The 26,958-nt window shown below is 38.3% G+C and overlaps 1 protein-coding gene across 2 annotated transcripts in view; it reads left to right on the top strand.

The window, feature by feature from the left end:
- LOC128649926 (uncharacterized) overlaps positions 1-26,958 on the top strand; it is a 433,711-nt gene that overhangs the window by 299,769 nt on the left and 106,984 nt on the right. The window contains exons 8-9 of one of the 2 annotated variants that reach the window (XM_053703484.1): positions 4,381-4,452; positions 9,993-10,061. In XM_053703484.1, coding sequence (XP_053559459.1) covers positions 4,381-4,452; positions 9,993-10,061 — 141 coding nt within the window. The remainder of the gene's footprint in view (positions 1-4,380; positions 4,453-9,992; positions 10,062-26,958) is intronic. The other variant, XM_053703485.1, reaches the window with a different exon arrangement.

Raw genomic sequence — 26,958 nt, 5'->3', positions numbered from 1 at the left:
GGGGTGCAGTCTCAAAAACCCTGAAAGCACAGGGCTTATGGTCTCGGGAGGAAACTCTCCTCCCGATAAACATTCTAGAACTGAGAGCGATATTCAATGCGCTTCAGGCGTGGCCTCAGCTAGCTGCGGCCAAATTCATCAGATTTCAGTCGGACAACATCACGACTGTAGCTTATATCAATCATCAAGGAGGAACACTGAGTTCTCTAGCGATGATGGAGGTAACCAAAATAATCCGGTGGGCGGAGGATCACTCTTGCCATCTCTCAGCAATCCATATCCCAGGGGTAGAGTACTGGGAGGCGGATTTCTTAAGTCCTCAAACTTTTCATTCGGGGGAGTGGGAGCTCCATCCAGAGGTATTTGCCCAGCTATGGGGCACACCAGAATTGGATCTGATGGCGTCCCGACAGAACGCCAAACTTCCTTGTTAAGGGTCCAGGTCCCGGGATCCCCAGGCGGTACTGATAGATGCTCTAGCAGTGCCCTGGTCCTTCAATCTGGCTTATGTATTTCCACCGTTTCCTCTCCTCCCACGTCTGGTTGCCAGAATCAAGCAGGAGAGAGCTTTGGTGATTCTGATAGCGCCTGCGTGGCCACGCAGGACTTGGTATGCAGACCTGGTGGACATGTCATCTGTTCCACCGTGGACTCTGCCAATGAGGCAGGACCTTCTAATCCAAGGTCCATTCAAGCATCCAAATCTAATTTCTCTGCGTCTGACTGTTTGGAGATTGAACGCCTGATTCTATCAAAGCGTGGTTTCTCTGAGTCGGTCATTGATACCCTGATTCAAGCTAGAAAGCCTGTCACCAGGAAAATCTATCATAAGATTTGGCGCAAATATCTTTGTTGGTGTGAATCCATGGGTTACTCATGGAGTAAGATTAGGATTCCTAGAATATTGTCTTTTCTCCAAGAAGGATTGGAGAAGGGATTATCAGCTAGTTCCTTAAAAGGAGAAATATCTGCTTTGTCTATTCTTTTACACAAACGTCTGGCAGATGTCCCAGACGTTCAAGCGTTTAGTCAGGCCTTGGTCAGGATCAAGCCTGTATTTAAACCTGTTGCTCCGCCATGGAGCCTAAACTTAGTTCTTAAAGTTCTTCAAGGGGTTCCGTTTGAACCTATGCATTCCATAGATATTAAGCTTCTATCTTGGAAAGTTTTGTTTTTAGTAGCTATCTCTTTGGCTCAAAGAGTTTCTGAGTTATCTGCTTTACAGTGTGACTCACCTTACCTTGTTTTCCATGCAGATAAGGTGGTTTTGCGTACCAAACCTGGGTTTCTTCCTAAGGTTGTTTCTAATAGGAATATCAATCAGGAGATTGTTGTTCCTTCTCTGTGTCCTAATCCTTCATCAAAGAAGGAACGTCTGTTACACAATCTTGATGTGGTTCATGCTTTAAAGTTCTACTTACAAGCAACTAAAGATTTCCGTCAAACATCTTCATTGTTTGTTGTTTATTCTGGTAAATGGAGAGGTCAAAAGGCTACGGCTACCTCTCTTTCCTTTTGGCTGAAAAGCATCATCCATTTGGCTTATGAGACTGCTGGCCAGCAGCCTCCTGAAAGAATTACTGCTCATTCTACTAGAACAGTGGCTTCCACATGGGCTTTTAAAAATGAGGCTTCTGTTGAACAGATTTGTAAGGCGGCGACTTGGTCTTCGCTTCATACTTTTTCCAAATTTTACAAATTCGATACTTTTGCTTCTTCGGAGACTGTTTTTGGGAGAAAGGTTTTACAAGCAGTGGTACCTTCCGTTTAGGGTACCTGTCTTGTCCCTCCCTTCATCCGTATCCTAAAGCTTTGGTATTGGTATCCCACAAGTATGGATGAATCCGTGGCCTCTATACATCTTACAAGAGAAAACAGAATTTATGCTTACCTGATAAATTTCTTTCTCTTGTGATGTATCGAGTCCACGGCCCGCCCTGTCTGTTTAAGACAGGTAGTATATTTTTATTTTAAAAAACTTCAGTCACCTCTGCACCCTATGGTTTCTCCTTTTTCTTCCTAGCCTTCGGTCGAATGACTGGGGGGGGCGGAGCTAAGGGAGGAGCTATATAGACAGCTCTGCTGTGGGTGCTCTCTTTGCCACTTCCTGTTAGGAAGGAGAATATCCCACAAGTATGGATGAATCCATGGACTCGATACATCACAAGAGAAAGACATTTATCAGGTAAGCATAAATTCTGTTTTTAGCTTTAGTGTAGAGATTACCCTTCAACCTGACAATTCCCACCCCCTGATCCCTCTAAAACAGCTCTCTTCCCTCCCCACCCCAATGGTCACCCCATCTTTAAGTACTGGCAGAAAGTCTACCAGTATGAAACTATAAGTTTTTTTTTAAATAATATATATATATTTATATATATAAAAAAAATTCTTTATATTTTCTGCAGTGTAGGATCCCCCTTACCCCCAACCTCACTGATCCCCCCCCAAAAACAGCTCTATAAACCTCCCCCCTCTACCTATTAGCCCCATCTTAGGTACTAGCAGCTGTCTTCCAGTACCTAGTTTGCTATAATTTTTATGTATGTAGTGTAGCTGCCCCCCTCATTACCCCCCCCCACAGATTGTTTTCCCACCCTCTACTCCCCTTTCCACTATAGGAGCCCCATCTCCCTGCTTCCACATTCCTCCTTCCCACTCATTGCCACTCTATAAAAAAATTTCTGTAGCGTAGCAGTCCCACCCACTCTCGCCCCCCTCCAGCGATGGGCAGCCCACCCGCCTCCCTCTTAACCCACCTACACCACCAACGATCAGCACCATCGAGAATGGCCCTCTATGCATCAGTAACTCTGACAGTCTATTTCAGCACTCGTGGGGCATGCAGAAATAGCGTGATCTCGCTATTTTTAACGAGATTGTGGCAGAGAGAGGCTCAGGACAGCAGCGTCGTACAGGGTAAGACGCTGGTCCTTAAGGGCTTTTAAGTCTTGTTGTGATATTAAAAATCATGTTTTTTGCTTTTGGTGAACATGAACAAGTAGAATTTTTTGCTATCTTCTAGATTAATTTGCCCATGAAAATAAATTTTCTGTTTAAAGGGTTACATTTTTTCTTAAGAAATCATGTTTGTAAATACCTGGGTTACATATAAAAAAAAAAGGTCCCACAGATATGCAGAACACAGAATGCAAAATATTTATTTTACACTACTTAAATCTTAGTTTTAAATGTGAGATGTAGAAATTAGTGGGTTTTAAGCATTTAGGTAATAAGCATCTATTTTTTGTTTGTCATGGAAATTAAAAGTTTCAAACATAATATAAAAAAATATTTTAAAACTGTGGAAATCAATTAGCAAAAAGATTGTTAGTACTAAAGTTATGCTCTTGCGCAATAAAAAAGAAAGTGAGAAAAAAATCTGAATTTACAAAAGGAAGAGTTAATGAAATTATCTTCATATTAAAATCTGTTCTTTCAGATCATATCCTTGAGAAAAATATTGCTTCAGCGTTGGTATTACAGGTTAGGTGCAATGCGAACGCGACTTCGCATTGCATGGAAGCATTGCGCTCACACGATCATGCTTCTATAGGCTCCAATTCCGAACCTTGTTCTCATGTACATTCGGCATGAGAACTAGCGCAGCAAAGGGGGTGAGTTTTGCAGTGATGGGCAGCAACTATAAATATATATGTATATGAATATATCCAAAGCAGAAGCAGCATGTGAAAGAGGAATCCAGTGTATATCCCAGTAGCTTCACAGCAGCATAAAAAGCCAGCACCAAAGAATAAATCAATCACCTTTATTCACTGTATACATTACGTTTCGGCCCCAGCAAGGAGGCCTTGATCACATGAAGACAAGTCACCCCAGACAAGCTGGGATATACACCGGATTCCTCTTTCACATGCTGCTTCTGCTTTGGATGGATTCTCATGGCCGTGCACAGAGTTGATGGTGATGCTGGTGAGTGCTGATCTTACTGTAAATTTTGTATATGAATATATATATATATTTATGTGTTAATATGTCTATATACACATAGCAACACGCACATATATATGTATATAAGCTTAGACATATATATTTACAGGGAACAAACAGTGCCATTTTTTTTCTAACACCGCACACCCGCCAACTTTAACCCCTCATAATTGCTTATTTCAGTTTGAGGGTGAGCAATAAATTAGCACTCCACTTATAATCTGGCCCAATAAGTTAAATTGCTGATGGGATCCTTTTAAAGTACCTTTTGCAATGGGATTGTCATTTACATGAGATCTGTGAAAAACTATGAAGTGGTAAACGCTGAGCATCATGTGATTTTTTTTTTTTTTGTGTTATGTAATTTTAGTATTAAAACTTAGTTTTAACCCAAATAGATAATTTCATTTGTTTTTGGTTTTTGTCTAGTCAATAAATCACCAGCGAATGAGCAAGGCATAACACAGAGTACTACACAAAGTAGGAAAACACAGTTCAATGGTAAGTAAGCAACAATTCAATTTTTATAATAAATTCTGTAATACACTAGCCCAGTGATTTGCAACCTTTTTTTTGCCATGGCACACTTTTTTACATTAAAAAATCCTGTGGCACACCACCATCCCAAAATTTTACAAAATCACACATTGTAGCCTAATACAGGATATATATACAGTGTATATATATATATATATATATATATATATATATATATATATATATATATATATATATATATATATATATATATATATATATAATATATATATATATATATATATATATACACACACTGTACTGTGCTGTCATGCCATGCCTCCTACAAACTATACATGACATATTGACATTCATTCACAAACAATCATAATGATTGTCTGCGAATGAATGTCAATTTCATGGTTGTAAATGATGCCTGATGAGCCTGTCACATACCTCCCAATATTTCAAAATTTAAAAGAGGGACACCCCCGCACTGTTGACAGTCTGCCGCGGCACACCTGAGGATCTCTCACGGCACACAGTGAATTTTTAAAGATCTCTATATCTTTATTACATTACATGTAATAAAGTTATAGAGATCTTTAAAAATCCACCACCAATGGCATACAGGAGGGTGAAAAACCATACGGCTAGATTTAGAGTTTTGTCGGTAACGACCCGAAAATCTAACGCCGGCTTTTTTCTGGCCGCACCATAAAAATAACTCTGGTATTGAGAGTCCACATAAAGGCTGCGTTAGGCTCCAAAAAAGGAGCGTAGAGCATATTTAACGCAGCTTCAACTCTCGATACCAGAGTTGCTTACGCAAGCGGCCAGCCTCAAAAACGTGCTCGTGCACGATTCCCCCATAGAAAACAATGGGGCTGTTTGAGCTGGAAAAAAACCTAACACCTGCAAAAAAGCCGCTTTCAGCTCCTAACGCAGCCCCATTGTTTGCTATGCGGAAACACTTCCTACGTCTGCACCTAACACCCTAACATGTATCCCGAGTCTAAACACCCCTAACCTTACACTTATTAACCCCTAATCTGCCGCCCCCGCTATCGCTGACCCCTGCATATTATTATTAACCCCTAATCTGCCGCTCCGTAAACCGCCGCTACTTACATTATCCCTATGTACCCCTAATCTGCTGCCCTAACATCGCCGACCCCTATATTATATTTATTAACCCCTAATCTGCCCCCCCACAACGTCGCCTCCACCTGCCTACACTTATTAACCCCTAATCTGCCGAGCGGACCTGAGCGCTACTATAATAAAGTTATTAACCCCTAATCCGCCTCACTAACCCTATAATAAATAGTATTAACCCCTAATCTGCCCTCCCTAACATCGCCGACACCTAACTTCAATTATTAACCCCTAATCTGCCGACTGGAGCTCACCGCTATTCTAATAAATGTATTAACCCCTAAAGCTAAGTCTAACCCTAACACTAACACCCCCCTAAATTAAATATAATTTTAATCTAACGAAATTAATTAACTCTTATTAAATAAATTATTCCTATTTAAAGCTAAATACTTACCTGTAAAATAAATCCTAATATAGCTACAATATAAATTATAATTATATTATAGCTATTTTAGGATTAATATTTATTTTACAGGTAACTTTGTATTTATTTTAACCAGGTACAATAGCTATTAAATAGTTAAGAACTATTTAATAGCTAAAATAGTTAAAATAATTACAAAATTACCTGTAAAATAAATCCTAACCTAAGTTACAATTAAACCTAACACTACACTATCAATAAATTAATTAAATAAAATACCTATAATTATCTACAATTAAACCTAACACTACACTATCAATAAATAAATTAAATACAATACCTACAAATAACTACAATGAAATAAACTATCTAAAGTACAAAAAATAAAAAAGAACTAAGTTACAAAAAATAAAACAATATTTACAAACATAATAAAAATATTACAACAATTTTAAACTAATTACACCTACTCTAAGCCCCCTAATAAAATAACAAAGCCCCCCCAAAATAAAAAAAATGCCCTACCCTATTCTAAATTACTAAAGTTCAAAGCTCTTTTACCTTACCAGCCCTGATCAGGGCCCTTTGCGGGGCATGCCCCAAGAAGTTCAGCTCTTTTGCCTGTAAAAAAATACATACAATACCCCCCCCCACATTACAACCCACCACCCACATACCCCTAATCTAACCCAAACCCCCCTTAAATAAACCTAACACTAAGCCCCTGAAGATCTTCCTACCTTATCTTCACCATACCAGGTTCACCGATCGATCCAGAAGAGCTCCTCCGATGTCCTGATCCAAGCCCAAGCGGGGGGCTGAAGAGGTCCATGGATGACGTCATTTAAAGGAACCGTTATTCGTCGTTCAGTCGTCGGCCAGGATGGATGTTCCGCGTCGGAGGTCTTCAGGATCCTGCCGCTCCGCTCCGGATGGATGACAATAGAAGATCCCGCTTGGATGAAGACTTCAATCAGATGGAAGACCTCTTCTGCCCCGCTTGGATGAAGACTTCAGCCGGATCATGGACCTCTTCAGCCCCCCGCTTGGGCTTGGATCAGGACATCGGAGGAGCTCTTCTGGATCGATCGGTGAACCTGGTATGGTGAAGATAAGGTAGGAAGATCTTCAGGGGCTTAGTGTTAGGTTTATTTAAGGGGGGTTTGGGTTAGATTAGGGGTATGTGGGTGGTGGGTTGTAATGTTGGGGGGGGGTATTGTATGTTTTTTTTTACAGGCAAAAGAGCTGAACTTCTTGGGGCATGCCCCGCAAAGGGCCCTGTTCAGGGCTGGTAAGGTAGAAGAGCTTTGAACTTTAGTAATTTAGAATAGGGTAGGGCATTTTTTTTATTTTGGGGGGCTTTGTTATTTTATTAGGGGGCTTAGAGTAGGTGTAATTAGTTTAAAATTGTTGTAATATTTTTCTTATGTTTGTAAATATTTTTTTATTTTTTGTAACTTAGTTCTTTTTTATTTTTTGTACTTTAGATAGTTTATTTCATTGTAGTTATTTGTAGGTATTGTATTTAATTTATTTATTGATAGTGTAGTGTTAGGTTTAATTGTAGATAATTATAGGTATTTTATTTAATTAATTTATTGATAGTGTAGTGTTAGGTTTAATTGTAACTTAGATTAGGATTTATTTTACAGGTAATTTTGTAATTATTTTAACTATTTTAGCTATTAAATAGTTCTTAACTATTTAATAGCTATTGTACCTGGTTAAAATAAATACAAAGTTACCTGTAAAATAAATATTAATCCTAAAATAGCTATAATATAATTATAATTTATATTGTAGCTATATTAGGATTTATTTTACAGGTAAGTATTTAGCTTTAAATAGGAATAATTTATTTAATAAGAGTTAATTATTTTCGTTAGATGAAAATTATATTTAACTTCGGGGGGTGTTAGTGTTAGGTTTAGACTTAGCTTTAGGGGTTAATACATTTATTAGAATAGCGGTGAGCTCCAGTCGGCAGATTAGGGGTTAATAATTGAAGTTAGGTGTCGGCGATGTTAGGGAGGACAGATTAGGGGTTAATACTATTTATTATAGGGTTAGTGAGGCGGATTAGGGGTTAATAACTTTATAATAATAGCGGTGCGGTCCGCTCGGCAGATTAGGGGTTAATAAGTGTAGGCAGGTGGAGGCGACGTTGAGGGGGGCAGATTAGGGCTTAATAAATATAATATAGGGGTCGGCGGTGTTAGGGGCAGCAGATTAGGGGTACATAAGTATAACGTAGGTGGCGGCGCTTTGCGGTCAGCAGATTAGGGGTTAATTATTGTAGGTAGCTGGCTGCGACGTTGTGAGGGGCAGGTTAGGGGTTAATAAATATAATATAGGGGTCGGCGGTGTTAGGGGCAGCAGATTAGGGGTACATAAGTATAACGTAGGTGGCGGTCGGCAGATTAGGGGTTAAAAAAATTTAATCGAGTTGCGGCGATGTGGGGGGACCTCGGTTTAGGGGTACATAGGTAGTTTATGGGTGTTAGTGTACTTTAGAGTACAGTAGTTAAGAGCTTTATGAACCGGCGTTAGCCCAGAAAGCTCTTAACTACTGACTTTTTTCCTGCGGCTGGAGTTTTGTCGTTAGATGTCTAACGCTCACTTCAGACACGACTCTAAATACCGGAGTTAGAAAAATCCCATTGAAAAGATAGGATACGCAATTTACGTAAGGGGATCTGCGGTATGCAAAAGTCACGGCTGAAAAGTGAGCGTTAGACCCTTTTTTTAATGACTCCAAATACCGGAGGTAGCCTAAAACCAGCGTTAGGAGCCTCTAAGGCTGGTTTTCACGGCTAACGCCAAACTCTAAATCTAGGCCTTAGAGATCAACTAATACTAAAAGTAATACTTTTTTCCAGCAGTAGATGGCAGCAGAGCCACATTTGTTTGGTGGTTGGCGCGAAAATAGATGGTTTTAAAAGAGTGTATTAGAGTATTATGTAATTAGCATGAATAAGAGTCGTTAGACTCGAAACGTCGCTTTTTTCTATATCTGTACAATAAAGAAATACAAGAATATACAGTGCTGTGGACATTTGTTCTATGTATCTATAATGAGGATAGATAGATCTGCAACCTGCTCTAATTAAAGTCTCCACTGAATAAGGATTGTGCCAATTCTACACACACCTATGTATGGTCTGGCTGCTCTGTGCCTCCGCCCAGCACTTGGGCCCTGGTGCCACTGCACCTGCTGCACAAATGGTCTGCCCCTGCATTGTGCTGTGTAGGGGGGTGGTCTACTTACTCGTGGTGTTTGCCGATCCGCTGAACAAAACATTTGCTTGAGCATTACTCAGTGGACTATTTCCCATGTCCTTTCTGTAAATATACATAGCTTTGTTCCTTGAGTAACAAGATGACTGTGTTAAAACAATATTTTATTAAAACTATTGTTAAAAGTATAACATTAAAGTCCCAGGCTAAGTACTCATAGTTAGTACTGTATGAGGTCAGGGGTTTAATAAAATATTAACACAGTCATCTTGTTGCCGATGTGTTTTACTCTAGGCACAGAGGTAAGAGTGTCCTGGAAGAATGACTGGTTTGACTATTTTTTTCTTCATATGGTAGAATGCACTAACACATGGTTTGCATACCTGAGTATTGGTGTTTGAGGATGGACATAATGTGCATTTATTTATTATTCTTTGCATCTAGGAACTGAAATGTTCCATTGTGCTAGTCAATTATTGTTTTGCTCTGCTCCCAAAAAGGCTGAAGTGCATTTTAAGAAATTCAGAACCTTCACCTCCTACATTTTGCCCTTTAATTGCTTGATATTTCTAGGCACTCAAATTCATTTGTCCTTATTTGGTCACAGGAAAGGAAATTAGAAACTACATGATTTCCAAAGGGTTTGTTACTCAACTGCAAAACAACACAATTTTTGCTCAGGATATCTATTCAGCATCGTGTATTGCCTTTTAAATGTAAATAGAGTTTTTTTTTTAACTTACAACAGATATCAAAGTTTAAATCTGAATAGATTTAATGTAGTTTTTATTCATTTCTATAGTTTCTAAAATGGATACCGAAGATAGCTCCCACAGCGATGCAGCACCTACACCTGATCTAAATCTAAAAGGTCTTTATAGTGCTACCCATAAAAATGTTGACTAACATTTAATAAATTATACTTTGTCAGCCAGTAATACCATAAACATAAGAATAACTCATTTATTATTTTTCTTGTTCATTTTAAATAAAGTTATCAGTGGTCTCAGTTGCAGTCCCTCTAGGCCAACTTCCAGGCTACATTAATATCCATATTTACACACAAGAAGTCATAATGTGAAGTCCCCAGACCGTCCCCAGACCCCCCTGAAACTTTGAAGAACTCCAATTTCTATTGTGAAGCTAATTCACCTGAATTGAAGTTAGCTACCAAAAAAGTAGTGAAACATCCAAAATGATAACATAGATACTCTGGATATTCTTCTCACTGGAGAGTTACTTGAAATCATTATAAATGTACTCCACTGATCTATCTCACTTCTCAGCAAGCATTATCATACTTAAAGAGACAGTGTACTCTAATATTTTCTCCCCTTTAATTTGTTCCCAATTATCCATTTTACCTACTGGAGTGTATTGAATTTTTTACAATTAGTTCCTTCACCTTTATTTTTTCATCTGAAATAGTTGAATTTGGGCTAGATGACAAGTGGAGCGCTAATTTAATGTGCGCCCTTTTACAAGTGGCTGCTTATTGCTACAGCGAGCACTTTGCTATCAAATTCATTAACCAGAAATCAGGTCTCTGGTTAATGAAAAAAATGTCCTACAATTGCCCACAAAATAAAGTGTAAAGTTCCTTTATTGAAATAAATAAATCGTAGCATCTTTATATTTTTTAAAAATAACTGCACAAAGCAGTTATAAGGGGTTAAAGTGAGGGGATGTGGCGTATGAAAAAAAAAAACGGCACTGAAAAGTGCCTTTATATTGCGGTTTATGGGGATTGTGTTAAAACTGTTAATATATATGTATATATGCTTATACACATATAAACACATAAAACAGAATATATACATATATAGTCATATACATTTACACTTTGCTGCCCAACGCTGCCGGACTTACCCCCTTTGCTGCGCTAGGTTCTGTACCATGTCTATCAGCATCAGAATGATGCTCCCATTGGAGCCTATGAAAGTGCACTCTTGTAAACTCAAAGCTTCCATGCAATGTGATCATGAGGTCGCATTCACATTGCGCTCAACTTACAATACCAGAGCACATTTGCGTGCACCGGTATTACTGAGTGGAGTGGAAATACAGTGCTTGCGAAAGCACAATTTTGCTCTCTACTCATAATCTTTGCCTATTGTATCCCCACCTATACTGAATATTTCTGAGCTTAAAGTTCTGGTAACAAAAAAAAAACATCTGAACAAGAAGGTTTGGATAAATTAATGCTCCCAGTGGGGGGCTGTGAAAAAGAGGTATTAAAATGTTCATTTTACATTGTACTTTCTAAGGCCCTGATGTTAAAGGTGCCCTCAGAGTTATGATAAATTGCCTTTTTTGAACTTGCCAGTTTCACAATCCGTGGGTCCTACGATATTTGAAAAGAAAATGGGCTGACCGTTTCTGTTTTGACTAGTGGCAACGGGCCTTCCGTAGGAAACAAAAGGGATCACAGTTTCAGCAATAGTCTGCAACCATCGCCAGTAATCTCGGATTTCGGCGTGGGGGGGGTGCGTGTATTCAGAGTAAAATTGCACATCATAGACTGTGCATTTTCTAAAACAAAAAATTGTTTCTGTGTAGTTACAGTTGAAATAATACATATGTAAATTAATTTTCACTATACATTCAATAGATTTCTTGCAATGGAAAATCTCATCGCTGAAAATGTGCATCCAAGATGGAGGATAGTACTTTTAAAATGACAAAGTCACAGCAATGTTTCCTCATTAAACTACAGGTTACTCCCATGGAATGTTAAAGTAACGTCTATTTGTTATGTCTGCAATCTCCATTGTTAATAAAGATGAAAAAAAAAATAATTCTCATGAGCAGTGGGGATGTGGGTATATTATACATAATTGATTATTTTTTTAACATATTCTATTTTTATTGCCAATATAAGTTCTCACTGTTCTGAACATGTTATAATATTGCAAATGCACAGTAACAAATGTGTTCTATATTAATAACAAGTTTGTTACAGTGCGGTCACAATATTATAAGTATAAGATGTTCAGAACGGCAATAAAAAAAAAAGCATGTTTAACACAGTACAGAGTTAAATAAACCCACTTTTGTAAAACTAGAAATCCGCGTCTAATGTCTTCTATAAAATATTAATATCACAAACACAAAATCTTCTTCCTAAAAAAACAAAAACACTCCAAAAGCAACAAACATGTGGCTAGATTACGAGTTTTGTCGGTAAGGTTGTGCGGTGCTAACGCTTAATTTATGCTCACCGCTCACCTACAAACAACGCTGGTATTAGGTTTTTTTAAACCCGGCATTATCCGCAAAAAAGTGAGTGGAGAGCAAAATTTAGCTCCATATCTCACCTCAATACCAGCGCTGCTTACTGTAGCGGTGAGCTGGCTAAACGTGCTCGTGCACGATTTCCCCATAGGAATCAATGGGGCAGTTTCGACTGAAAAAAAGCAGTGTTCAGCTCCTAACGCAGCCCCATTGATTCCTATGGGGAAATACTTTTTATGTCTACACATAACACCCTAACATGAACCCCGAATCTAAACACCTTACAAAAAATAAAAAGCCCCCCAAAATAAAAAAAGCCCTACCCTATACTAAATTACAAATAGCCCTTAAAAGGGCCTTTTGCGGGGCATTGTCCCAAAGTAATCAACTCTCTTACCTGTAAAAAAAAATTACAATACTCCCCCAACATTACAATCCACCACCCACACACCCAACCCTACTCTAAAACCCACCCAATCCCCCCTTAATAAAACCTAACACTAACCCCTTGAAGATCACCCTACCTTGAGACGTCTTAACCCAACCGGGCAGAAGTGGACTTCCAGACGGCCAGATGTCTGTTCCAATCAGCCAATAGAATGCAAGCTCAATCCTATTGGCTGATTGCATCAGCCAATAGGATTTTTCCAACCTTAATTCCGATTGGCTGATAGAATCCTATCAGCCAATCGGAATTCAAGGGATGCCATCTTGGATGACGTCATTTAAAGGAACCTTCATTCTTCAGTTCGATGTGGTTGAAAGAGGATGCTCCGCATCGGCTGGCTTGAAGATGGACCCGCTCGTCTCCAGATGGATGAAGATAGAAGATGCCGCCTGGATGAAGACTTCTGCCCATCTGGAGGTCCTCTTCTGCCCTGATCGGATGAAGACTTCTGGCCGTCTGGAGGTCCACTTCTGTCCGGTTGGGTGAAGACGTCTCAAGGTAGGGTGATCTTCAAGGGGTTAGTGTTAGGTTTTATTAAGGGGGGATTGGGTGGGTTTTAGAGTAGGGTTGGGTGTGTGGGTGGTGGGTTGTAATGTTGGGCGGTATTGTAATTTTTTTTACAGGTAAAAGAGCTGATTACTTTGGGGCAATGACCCGCAAAAGGCCCTTTTAAGGGCTATTTGTAATTTAGTATAGGGTAGGTTTTTTTTTGGGGGGGGGCTTTTTTATTTTATTAGGGGGATTAGAGTAGGTGTAATTATTTTAAAATTCTTGTAATTATTTTATTATTTTTTGTAATTTAGTGTTTGTTTTTGTAGTTTAGTTTATTTAATTGTAACTAGTTTAATTTAATTTAGGTAATTAATTTATTTATAGTGTATTGTTAGGTGAAATTTTAACTTAGGTTAGGGTTTATTTTACAGGTAAATTTGTACTTATTCTAGCTAGGTAGTTATTAAATAGTTAATAACTATTTAATAACTATTCTACCTAGTTAAAATAAATACAAACTTGCCCGTAAAATCAAAATAAATCCTAAAATAGCTACAATTTAATTATTAATTATATTGTAGCTTTCTTAGGGTTTATTTTATAGGTAAGTATTTAGTTTTAAATAGGACTAATTTAGTTAATTGTAGTTATTTTATTTCGATTTATTTAAATTATATTTAAGTTAAGGGGGTTAGGTTTAGGGTTAGACTTAGATTTAGGGGTTAATACATTTAATATAGTGGTGGTGACTTTGTGGGCGGCAGATTAGGGGTTAATAAATGTAGGTAGGTGTCGGCGATGTTAAGGACGGCAGATTAGGGGTTAATAAAATGTAACTAGTGTTTGCGAGGCGGGAGTGGGGCGGTTTAGGGGTTAATATATTTATTACAGTGGCGGCGATGTCCGGTCAGCAGATTTGGGGTTAAAAAATGTATTTAAGTGTTTGCGATGTGCGGGGGGGCCTCGGTTTAGGGGTTAATAGGTAGTTTATGGGTGTTAGTGTACTTTTTAGCACTTTAGTTAAGAGTTTTATGTTACGGTGTTAGCCCATAAACTGACTTAACTTAACTGACTTTTAAATGCGGTACGAGTCTTGACAAGAGAGGGTGTACCGCTCACTTTTTCCAAGACTTGTAATACCGGCGTTAGGAAAATCCCATTAAAAAGATAGGATACGCAAGGGGATTTGCGCTATGCTCGAGTCATGGAAAAAAAGTGAGCGGTACACCTGTACCTGCCAGACTCGTAATACCAGCGGGTGTTAAAAAGCAGCTTTGGGACCTCTAAACGCTGCTTTTTAAGGCTAACGCAAGACTCGTAATCTAGGCGATGGTTTTTAAAATCACAAGAGTTTAAGTGATAGTAAACTCTCCCCTTTATAAAATCAGGGGCGCGATCCGATATGCAGCGTAGTTTGCAGCGCAAGCGAGGGAACCCACGCCGCCCTCAGTTTCAGCTCGCAACTCGAGCTATCCTATATACGGCGCCGTCAGATGCTAAAGTGCCGTAAGTCGGATAAACCAGCGTTGTCCAGAAATCTGCGTAAGTACAAATTTCTGGAGTCGCAAGTGATTTACGGCACTTTAGAAACTGCCGGCGCCTACAAAACCTGACTAAGTTATAAAATCACCCGCACTGTCTAACACACCTCCCAAACATAGCCCGACACATCTAACCCTCTATCCGCTATCCCCCCTCACTATCCTAACAATAAAAAATGTATTAACCCCTAAACCGCCGCTCCCGGACCCCGCCGCCACCTAATAAAGTTATTAACCCCTAAACCGCCGCTCCCGGACCCCGCCGCCAGCTATATTAAATCTATAACCCCCTAATGTGAGCCCCTACCCCGCCGCCATCTACCTTACCTACCCCCTAAAGTGAGCCCCTACCCCGCCGCCATCAATTTAAAAATTATTAACCCCTAATTTAATCCCCCTACCCCGCCACCACCTATATTAAATTATTTAACCCCTAATCTAATCCCCCTACCCCGCCGCCACCTATATTAAATTAATTAACCCCTAATCTAATCCCCCTACCCCGCCGCCAGCTATATTAAATTATTTAACCCCTAAAATACTAAACTATCCCTACCACTAAACCTAAGTCTAACCCTACAAATAGCCCTGAAAAGCGCTTTTTGCGTGGCATTACCCCAAAGTAAACTGCTCTATTGCCAGCCCTTAAAAGGGCTTTTTGCGGGGCATGCCCCAAAGAATTCAGCTCTTTTACCAGCCCTTAAAAGGGCTTTTGGTGGGGCTTTGTCACAAAGTAAACTGCTCTTTTGCATCTAATCTAAATCCCTCTACACCGCCGCCACCTATAATAAATGTATTACCCCCTAATCTAATCCCCCTACACCGCCGCCACCTATATTAAACACATTAACCCCTAATCTAATCCCCCTACACCGCCGCCAGCTATATTAACTATATTAACCCTATATTAGGGTTAATATAGTTAATATAGTTATTATATTATATATATTAACTATATTAACCCTAATTATATTAGGGTTAATATAGTTAATATCGTTATTATATTATATATATATTAAGTATAATAACCCTATCTAACTCTAACATCCCTAACTAAACTCTTATTAAAATAAATCTAATATTAATATTATTAATTAAAATATTCCTATTTAAATCTAAATGATTACCTATAAAATAAACCCTAAGATAGCTACAATATTATTAATAATTACATTGTAGCTATTTTAGGGTTTATATTTATTTTACAGGTAACTTGGTATTTATTTTAACTAGGTACAATAGCTATTAAATACTTAATAACTATTTAATAGCTACCTAGTTAAAATAATTACCAATTTACCTGTAAAATAAATCCTAACCTAAGTTACAAATACACCTACACTATCAATAAATTAAATAAACTACAAATATCTAACTAAAATACAATTAAATAAACTAAACTAAATTACAAAAAAACAAACACTAAATTACAAAAAATAAAAAAAAGATTACAAGATTTTTAAGCTAATTACACCTATTCTAAGCCCCCTAATAAAATAATAAAGCCCCCCAAAATAAAAAAAATTCCCTGCCCTATTCTAAATTAAAAAAAGTTAGCTCTTTTACCTTACCAGCCCTTAAAAGGGCCTTTTGCGGGGCATGCCCCAAAGAAAACTGCTCTTTTGCCTTAAAAAAAAACACAATACCACCCCCCAACATTACAACCCACCACCCACATACCCCTAATCTAACCCAAACCCCGCTTAAAGAAACCTAACACTACCCCCCTGAAGATCTCCCTACCTTTTATTCACCCCGCCGGGAAGAACTCTTCATCCGATCCTGGCGATGTCTTCAAGCAAGCTGCAGTGAAGTCTTCTTCCATCCGGCGATGTCTTCAAGCAAGCGGCAGAGAGTCTTCTTCCATCCGGTGATGTCTTCAAGCAAAGCGGCATCTTCAATCTTCTTTCTTCGCTCCTCCGCCGCGGAGCATCCATCCGGCACGACGACTTCCCGACGAATGAGGTTCCTTTAAATGACATCATCCAAGATGGCGTCCGTCGAATTCCGATTGGCTGATAAGATTCTATCAGCCAATCGGAATTAAGGTAGAAAAATCTGATTGGTTGATTGAATCAGCCAATGAGATTCAAGTTCAATCCGATTGGCTGAACCAATCATTCAATCGGATTGAACTTGAATCTGATTGGCTGATTCAATCAGCCAATCAGATTTTTCTACCTTAATTCCGATTGGCTGATAGAATCCTATCAGCCGATCGGAATTCGACGGACGCCATATTGGATGACGTCATTTAAAGGAACCTCATTCGTCGGGAAGTCGTCGTGCCGGATGGATGCTCCGCGGCGGAGGAGCGAAGAAAGAAGATTGAAGATGCCGCTTTGCTTGAAGACATCACTGGATGGAAGAAGACTCTCTGCCGCTTGCTTGAAGACATCGCCGGATGGAAGAAGACTTCACTGCAGCTTGCTTGAAGACATCGCCTGGATCGAATGAAGAGTTCTGCCCGGCGGGGTGAATACAAGGTAGGGAGATCTTCAGGGGGGTAGTGTTAGGTTTATTTAAGCGGGGTTTGGGTTAGATTAGGGGTATGTGGGTGGTGGGTTGTAATGTTGGGGGGTGGTATTGTGTTTTTTTTTCAGGCAAAAGAGCAGTTTTCTTTGGGGCATGCCCCGCAAAAGGCCCTTTTAAGGGCTGGTAAGGTAAAAGAGCTAACTTTTTTAATTTAGAATAGGGCAGGGAATTTTTTTTATTTTGGGGGGATTTATTATTTTATTAGGGGGCTTAGAATAGGTGTAATTAGCTTAAAAATCTTGTAATCTTTTTTTTATTTTTTGTAATTTAGTGTTTGTTTTTTTTGTAATTTAGTTTAGTTTATTTAATTGTATTTTAGTTAGATATTTGTAGTTTATTTAATTTATTGATAGTGTAGGTGTATTTGTAACTTAGGTTAGGATTTATTTTACAGGTAAATTGGTAATTATTTTAACTAGGTAGCTATTAAATAGTTATTAACTATTTAATAGCTATTGTACCTAGTTAAAATAAATACCAAGTTACCTGTAAAATAAATATAAACCCTAAAATAGCTACAATGTAATTATTAATTATATTGTAGCTATCTTAGGGTTTATTTTATAGGTGAGTATTTAGATTTAAATAAGAATATTTTAATTAATAATATTAATATTAGATTTATTTTAATAAGAGTTTAGTTAGGGATGTTAGAGTTAGATAGGTTTATTATACTTAATATATATATAATATAATAACTATATTAACTATATTAACCCTAATATAATTAGGGTTAATATAGTTAATATAGCTGGCGGCGGTGTAGGGGGATTAGATTAGGGATTAATGTGTTTAATATAGGTGGTGGCGGTGTAGGGGGATTAGATTAGGGGGTAATACATTTATTATAGGTGGCGGCGGTGTAGGGGGATTTAGATTAGATGCAAAAGAGCAGTTTACTTTGTTACAAAGCCCCACCAAAAGCCCTTTTAAGGGCTGGTAAAAGAGCTGAATTCTTTGGGGCATGCCCCGCAAAAAGCCCTTTTAAGGGCTGGCAAAAGAGCAGTTTACTTTGGGGTAATGTCACGCAAAAAGCCCTTTTCAGGGCTATTTGTAGGGTTAGACTTAGGTTTAGTGGTAGGGATAGTTTAGTAATTTAGGGGTTAAATAATTTAATATAGGTGGCGGCGGGGTAGGGGGATTAGATTAGGGGTTAATTAATCTGGGGCCTGTTTTGTATAACATATTTATCTGCGATATCAGCAAAGGGCTACAGGGGAAAGTATGTCTCTTTGCAGATGATACAAAAATTTGCAACAGAGTGGATGTTCCAGGGGGGGGTAGACAAAATGAGAAGTGATATACAACAATTGGAGGATTGGACAAACGACTGGGATCTAAAGTTTAACACAGCAAAGTGTAAAATAATGCATTTAGGGAAGAAAAATCCAAATGTTAATTACAGACTCAATGACACTTTACTGACTGTTACAGACGCGGAACAGGACTTGGGAATTATTATTTCAGATGATTTAAAACTTAGTAAACAATGTAGTAATGCAGTGAGTAAGGCTAGCAGAATGCTTGGATGTATTGGTAGAGGTATTTGCAGCAGATATAGTAAGGTTCTTATGCCACTTTATAGATCATTAGTTAGGCCTCATCTTGAGTATTGTGTGCAGTTCTGGAGGCCATATCTTCAGAAAGATATTAACAAACTTGAATCTGTGCAAAGGAGGGCTACCAAAATGGTACATGGTCTAAAAAATAAAACTTACCAGGATAGGCTCAATGACCTAAATATGTATAGCTTAGAGGAGAGAAGGGAAAGAGGTGATATGATAGCAACTTTCAAGTACATTAAAGGGTTTAGTAAAACTGAGGCTGTGGGTATTTTACATAAAATGGAAAATTCAAGAACAAGGAGTCATGAGCTCAAGCTAAAGGGTAGTAGATTCAGGAGTAATTTGAGGAAGCACTTCTTTACAGAAAGAGTGATTGATTTATGGAATAAACTTCCTCAAGAGGTAGTAGCAACAAACACTGTGGGGGACTTTAAAAATGCATGGGACAAGCATAAGGCTATCCTACGAACTAGATAAGTTTATACTGTTAGGTAAGGTCGGGCAGACTTGCTGGGCCTATGGCTCTTATCTGCCGTCAATATCTATGTTTCTATGTTTCTTAATATATCTGGCGGCGGTGTAGGGGGATTAGATTAGCGGTTAATAATTTTAAAATAGATGGTGGCAGTGTAAGGGGCTCACTTTAGGGGGTAGTTTAATGTAGTTGGCAGCGGGGTAGGAGCTCAACTTAGGGGGTTATACTTTTATTGTAGGTGGCGGCGGGGTCAGGGAGCAGCGGTTTAGGGGTTAATAACTTTATTAAGGATTGCGGCGGGGGACCGCGGTTGACAGGTAGATAGACATTGCGCATGCGTTAGGTTTTATTTAGCAGATCGCGGTTGACAGCTAGATAGACATTGCGCATGCGTTAGGTGTTAGGTTTATTTTGTAGCTAGTTTAGGGAGTTACGGGGCTCCAATACACAGCGTAAGGCTTACTACGGCTGCTTTTTGTGGCGAGGTGAAAATGGAGTAAGATTTCTCCATTTTCGCCACGTAAGTCCTTACGCTGTATATTGGATACCAAACTGCGCTGGTTTGGTATACCTGCCTATGGCCCAAAAAACTACGGGCGACGGCAGAAATATACGAGCGTAACTTCTATGTTACGCCGTATATAGGATACCAAACCAGCGCAAAATTCAGCGTCGCCGGCATTTGCGGGCGACGCTGCATATGGGATCGGGCCCCACATCTCAAATGTTAGTTATATTTTAGATATAATTCATTAGTTATAATGAAGATGCGCTATAACTTACTTTTTAATATAGATATTAAATTCAAATTCCCAGTGCTCCGCCGCCCACTTAAAAAGTAGATTTTTCTGTGAGCTCCAATCAGCGCTCTCCCCATATGGCACTTTTGTTGTAGCTAGAGCGCTGATTGTAGAGCAATTCAAACTGTATTTTAATTTTTTATTATTTACAAAAAGCAACAAAATTCTTAGTAAAGGTCATGTGACCATAAAGGTAATTTGAAACAAAATTTAATCAAAAATATGAGCTAAAAAGCAAAGTTTCACTTAGCTTTTTAGCTCATATTTTGTATTAAATTTTGTTTCAAATTACCTTTATGGTCACATGACCTTTACTAAGAATTTTGTTGCTTTTTGTAAATAATAAAATTATCAGTGCCTTGCAAGCATGCTAGTTGTCAAGTCTTTATTCTGGGTTTCCACCTGGCTCCACACTCTGCTCTATTTATCTTAATACTCAGGTTGATACCTTGAGATATTTATATCTGTGTCTCTTTAAATGTGTATATGAGAGTGCTGAATTCCCTATCTTTTTATAAGGACTACTTTTCCTTATTTTCTCCCTATTTATAATAGTTTGCAATACTTATATAGGGTCTGCACCTCTAGTTTGATATTGCTACACAGAGCTAAAATATTGGTAAATGGCTCCCTTATCTCCATTTTTTATTTAACTTAAAATAAATAGAACCTTACCTGTGAAATTAAAAAAACTAATCTTTAACTATAACTAAACCTAACATTACTATTTTGAAAAAACTAAAATAAACTAAAAATAAAAAACCTAAATTACAAAATTAAAAAATCCTAACACTACGGAAGAAAAACAAACTAAAATTACAATTTTTTTATAAAAAAATCTAAGATTGCAAAAATAATAAACAAAATTATCCAAAATAATAAAAATTAAACCTAATCTAATACCCCAATAAAAACAAAAAAGCCACCCCAAAATAAAAAAATAATAATCTAACAATAGCTCTTTTACATAAAAAATTACAAAGTACCCCCTAACAGTAAAACCACCCAACCCCCAAAATTAAAAAACTTAACTCTAAAAAAACCTAAGCTACCCATTTCCCCTAAAGGGGCATTTGTATGGGCATTGCCCTTAAAAGGGCAATCAGCTCTTTAGTGCCCATTACAAAATAAAAAAAACCCTAACACTAACCCCCCAAAAAATGTACTCACTGTTCCTGAAGTCTGGACATCCATCTTCTTCAAGGTGGAGTAAAGTCTTCATCTAGGTGGCGATATCTTCATCCAGCGTGGGGACATCTTCTTTCTTCATCCCTTTGGCACGGAGCTGTGGTGGTGCGGAGCAGGTTCGGTTCGTCGGCGGCACGGACGTCCAACACGAAGCCTCCTTTTCATGCAATCTTTTATATTGGAGTACCTTACATTCCTATTGGCTGAAATTTTCAAATCAGTCTATTGACTGATTTGAACATCTCTCTTTATGCGGAGATCGCATGAAGAGGAGGCTCCGTGGTTTAGGGGTTAATAGGTTTATTTTAGTATTAGCGATGTGGGGGGCCGGTGGTTTTGGGGTTAATAGGTTTATTTTGGTATTATTGATGTGGGGGTCGGTGGATTAGGGGTTAATAGGATTTATATATTATTTGCAATGTGGGGGTTGGCGGTTTAGGGGTTAATAGTGTAGTTTATGGGTGTTAGTGTACTTTGTAACATTTTTGTTATAAATTTTTGTTTCGCAAAATCCATAACTACTGTTTTTTTTTAGTGGAATGGATTGTTGCGGTATAAGCTATAATGCTAGCGTACTACCCAGACCGCACAAAGCCATTTTTTTGTGTGGAATAGAGAGTTGCGGTATAGCCGTACCGCCGCGACTTGTAATACGGGTGAGCTGAATATTCCACTCGCAAAGGCCAATTTATAAGCGGTATAGCCGTACCGCAAAACTTGTAATCTAGGTGCATGTGAGTTATAGTACTTTGGAGTACCATGATTTTAGGGTATCTGTTGAATAAGTGTCTATAGATTTTCAGCACTAGGAGGCACCTTTTGTCTTGTGTTGTGTTAGTTAAAAAAACATATTATAACATTATACAATAAAATATATATAAATAAAGCATTGTATATACATTTATAAATATACCCACAATTACCCAGGTCCTATAGAGGCTGAAAGCCACCAACATAACTGTATAGTAAAATGCCTCTCAGTGAGACGGCCTTCAAACACTGATTTCAGCCCTTTTTAACATTTCACCAGCAATTTTGGTTGCACGACAAATTCCTTTTTAATATCACCATTGCCACAATGCTTTTAACATCAGGGCCTAAGTACTGGCCTTTGAGTAAACAGTAATAATAAAGATGAGGAGGACTTTGTGTAAATAATAAAAATAGATAAAACAGATACAATTATGAGGTATTCTCTACATACAATCTCAACCCATTGTATTGGGTTGTGGTTTCAGTTAGCAGAAACAGCGATTTCATATTCAAAATATACCTAAAGGAACTTTTTCCCATACATTTTAAATGCAGGAGCTAGTATAACCAATAGTTTCAAACACAGAAACTAATTTTAAAATGCACTTTCCCTTTAAAGGAACATCAAACTCGAAATTGAAATGCATATGAATGCATTTTCATTTTGAAAAGAAGCACTTTTGGACTTTATTTGCATTATTAGAAATGCTTTGACTAAAATGTATCATTATTTCAGTAATTGATTTTATTTGGAATATATACACACCCCCTCTCAGTGCACCTGTCTTAAAACACCACTCATGGTAAGAAAGAGAAAATATATTGTGTTGGTATTAAAGTGACTAAAGGTAAAATTAAACTGATTCAGATCCTTCTGAACATGTCCAAGAGTTCACAATACATACATATGTGCTTTGTGATTGGTTGTCACATGATACAGGGGCAGGGAATGTGGACAGAACTTTAACATTTGTAGAAAAATGTCTTCTTATTTGAAATTCAGATTGTGTTATTGTATTGTCTTTTTATTGTGCATTTGCTGATTATGCAATTTAATAACCCTGTAACTCTGATTAGATCATCACTGATGAATACATGCCAAGGCCAGTTCTCTGAGCTGATGTGGTGTTTGACAGTGCAAAATGCATTCATATGTACATACAAAGCTCCAAACTGTTATACATAATGTGGGATTGTCATGGTTTGAAAGCTTTACCCCTCTGTTCCTACTGCTGCTTTCCCCATTTTTTTTTTTAAATGTATTCAATTCCAAAGTAAAACCAGGGACTGCCAAATTCCACCATTATGAAAAATTCTAAAGGTACCAGAAAATTGTCCACACAATTTAAACTCACATTTAAAAATATTTATAAATAATTATAGTTTTTGTAACTGCAAATTAAAATGCAAAATAAAATGTAATGCAAATGAAGACCTTTTAAAGTCCAAAGTCAGTTGAAATTATTAGAAAACAAATTCCTCTGTTTACTCAATATAAATCTTGGTCAGCTCCTTTTTAGAAATCCCTTGATTAGCACAAGGATGACTCTAGAACAGTGATAGCTAACCTTGGCACCCCTGATGTTTCAAAAACTACATTTCCCATGATGCTAAACTAAACTGCAGAAATCCTAAGCATCATGGGAAATTCCAAAGTTATGAATCACTGCTCTAGAGGACTGGTTTTCAAACCTGTCCTCAGGCCTCCCCAACGGTCCAGGTTTTCTGGATAACCTTGGATGAGAGCAGCAAAATTAACCATGTTTACTAATCAACTGATTATTTCACCTCTACTCCAGTTCAGTTAACCCCAAAATGTGGCCCGTTAGGGTGGCCTGAGGACAGGTTTGAAAACCAGTGCACTGGAGCAATAGAATTAAAGAAAATGGCACACAAATGGTTTAATATATCAAAGCAACGTTTAAGATCTTTAACTAGGGTGACCATATTGCCGCCTTAAAAAGGGACACATATGAAAAATACATATGTCAGGGCTGTTTAATTAAATGGTTTGTATAAGAACCCTGACATATGTATTTTTCATATGAGTCCCTTTTTTAAAGCGGCAATATGGTCACCCTATCTTTAACAGAAAGAAAAATCTCACTCATGTGATAGTTGTCACCTCAGCAGGTGTCAGCAAAGGCCTTTTGAGCAAGTTTGCAGCTCCGCATCTAGCTGTGTTACTCTGTTATAACATATAGGTAAATCAAAGTATATTTCTACAAATAATCAGAAACCACCACAATTAAAAATGGCTAGGTGCATACACATCACGTGCAAGAGGGTCTAGTTAATAAGCAAATGTTTTACAGTTCAACTCTGTTTCTTTATGCCAAATCCCACTCATCATTATACCAACACAGCCCATGGTCTTGTGCATACTATAAGTAACTAGAACTTAAATAATAGGGGTGCACAACAATTATTATAAATAAGTCAGTATTTATATGGAACACTACTCCATAGTGGTGCAAAGTTTCTTAAAAACAGCACAAACGTGATGAATCTTAGAAGCACCGGCAACTCTTCTTACACATCAACCTCCATTCTGAAACATGTCACAAACAGAAGGCGCCTCCTAGTGCAATACTACACTTGGTAACACACAAACATAAAGGCTGTTGTACTCACAAATGTGGCAGCATCCAAATGTGCTTAATGGATGCAGGCTGGTAGTTCACAGTATCCCAGCTCACTGGCCTCCGGTATGGGTAAAGAAACCCCTGATTCTCCAGATCGTGGAAGGATAGAAATCAGCCGTGCAGTGATAAAAAATATATACAGCATCATAAAAGTATACAAGGGAATATAAAAAACCTTTGAAAATACAAGCAGGGCTGCAACACATTTCTCGGCTGCATGAGGAAAAAAGACGAAGTTATAATATGGTGTGCGCATTCACATATTCCCTTATAGAAGTCAATGGAGCAACTTGCGCGCAAACCCGATTGCATATTCTCATGTACGCTAAACCGACATTAATCTATGAATATTTCCCATTCCAATGTTCTTCACATAGAATAATATGTTCTATTTATTTATTCATAAATAAATATTTTTAAATATATATGAGGGTATTTTGGTACAATATATATCTATACCTATACCAGGACATACTTGAAAACGAGAGACATCTCAATGTATCCTTTCTGGTAAAATATTTGATAAATAAATATATATATATATAATTATACATAGGTATAGATATATACAGGAATGTCTTTTTATAAATACATATAACATATTATGCTATGTGAAGAACATTGGAATGTCAAATATTTACAGTAAATACATAGTTAAAACCTTTATTAAATACTAGGCTATAAGCCTGCCCAGAGGGCAGTCTATTTTTTTAAAGTGAGGTCCATCTATCCCTATCCCTCTATCCCCCTGTCCCCCTATCCCTCTGTCCCTATCCCTCTGTCCCTATCCCTCTATCCCTAACCCTCTGTCCCTATCCCTTTGTCCCTGTCCCTCTTCCCCGATCTCTCTGTCCCTGTTCCGCTATCTCTGTCCCTATCCCTCTCCCTCTGCCCCTCTTTCCCTCTCCCTATCCCTCTGTCCCTGTCCCTCTGTCCCTATCCCTCTGTCCCTATCCCTCTGTCCCTGTCCTTCTGTCCCTGTCCTTCTGTTTCTATCCCTCTATCCCTGTCCCTCTATCCCTGTACCTATCCCTCTGTCCCTATCCTTCTGTCCATATCCCTCTGCCCCTGTCCCTCTATCCCTCTGTCCCTGATCCCCCTCCCAAACAGCTCTCTAACCCTCCCCCCTCTGGTGCCGCCATCTTAGGTACAGGCCGCCTTCTGCCAGTACCTATAAACCCCTTTTTTCTTTTTTTTTTTTAATTTAATTTTATTTCTGTAGTGTAGTGGTCCCACCACCTCTCGCCTCCCCCCGCGATTGCCATTTATCTCTCCACCCCCTTTTCTGTAGGGTAGCTGTCCCATTCCTCCCTGTCCTTTTTTTGTTTTTGTTTCTGTAGTAGGGCACTCCCCTTCCCTCGCCCCCTCCCCTGCTGAGCCGCCCACCCGCTTCCCGGCCCACACATCCCGTCGGCATCAGCAGAAGATCGTTACAGACGGTGACACACACAGTGCCATAATCTGTAACGATCAGGCATCTGGCCTCATATGGAGGTGGAGCACCGATCACGATCCGGCTTCATATGCAGCAGATGCCTGAAGCTTTAGGAGCTCCAGCTCTCAGCTGTTATGTTACATCTGAGAGCTGGAGCTCCTGAAGCTGTCTCGCGCTGCAGGCTGCACGCGCAACTGACGACGGCGACGGACGCCTTACAAACGCAATTACGTTATAGATAGGTTGTGTTACACAGTGTTGTGGTATTATGTAGTTTGTTACTAAACACATTATGCTACACACTATTATACAATAGGTTGTGTTACACAGTGTTGTGTTATCATACATTGTATTAACACTATATATTATACAATAGGTTGTGTTATCATACATTGTGTTACACACTGTTATACAATAGGTTGTGTTATACATTGTGTTACACACTATATATTATACAATAGGTTGTGTTATCATACATTATGCTACACACTGTTATACAATAGGTTGTGTTACACAGTGTTGTGTTAACATACTTTATGCTACACACTGTTATACAATAGGGTGTGTTACACATTGTTGTGTTATCATACATTGTGTTAACACTATATATTATACAATAAGTTCTGTTACACAGTGTTGTGTTATTATGTAGTTTGT

This window comes from Bombina bombina, chromosome 2 (assembly GCF_027579735.1).
Source record: "Bombina bombina isolate aBomBom1 chromosome 2, aBomBom1.pri, whole genome shotgun sequence".
NCBI lineage: Eukaryota > Metazoa > Chordata > Amphibia > Anura > Bombinatoridae > Bombina > Bombina bombina.
The sequence above is the reverse complement of the archived record's forward strand: the minus strand, read 5'-3'. Positions and strand labels throughout refer to the sequence as shown.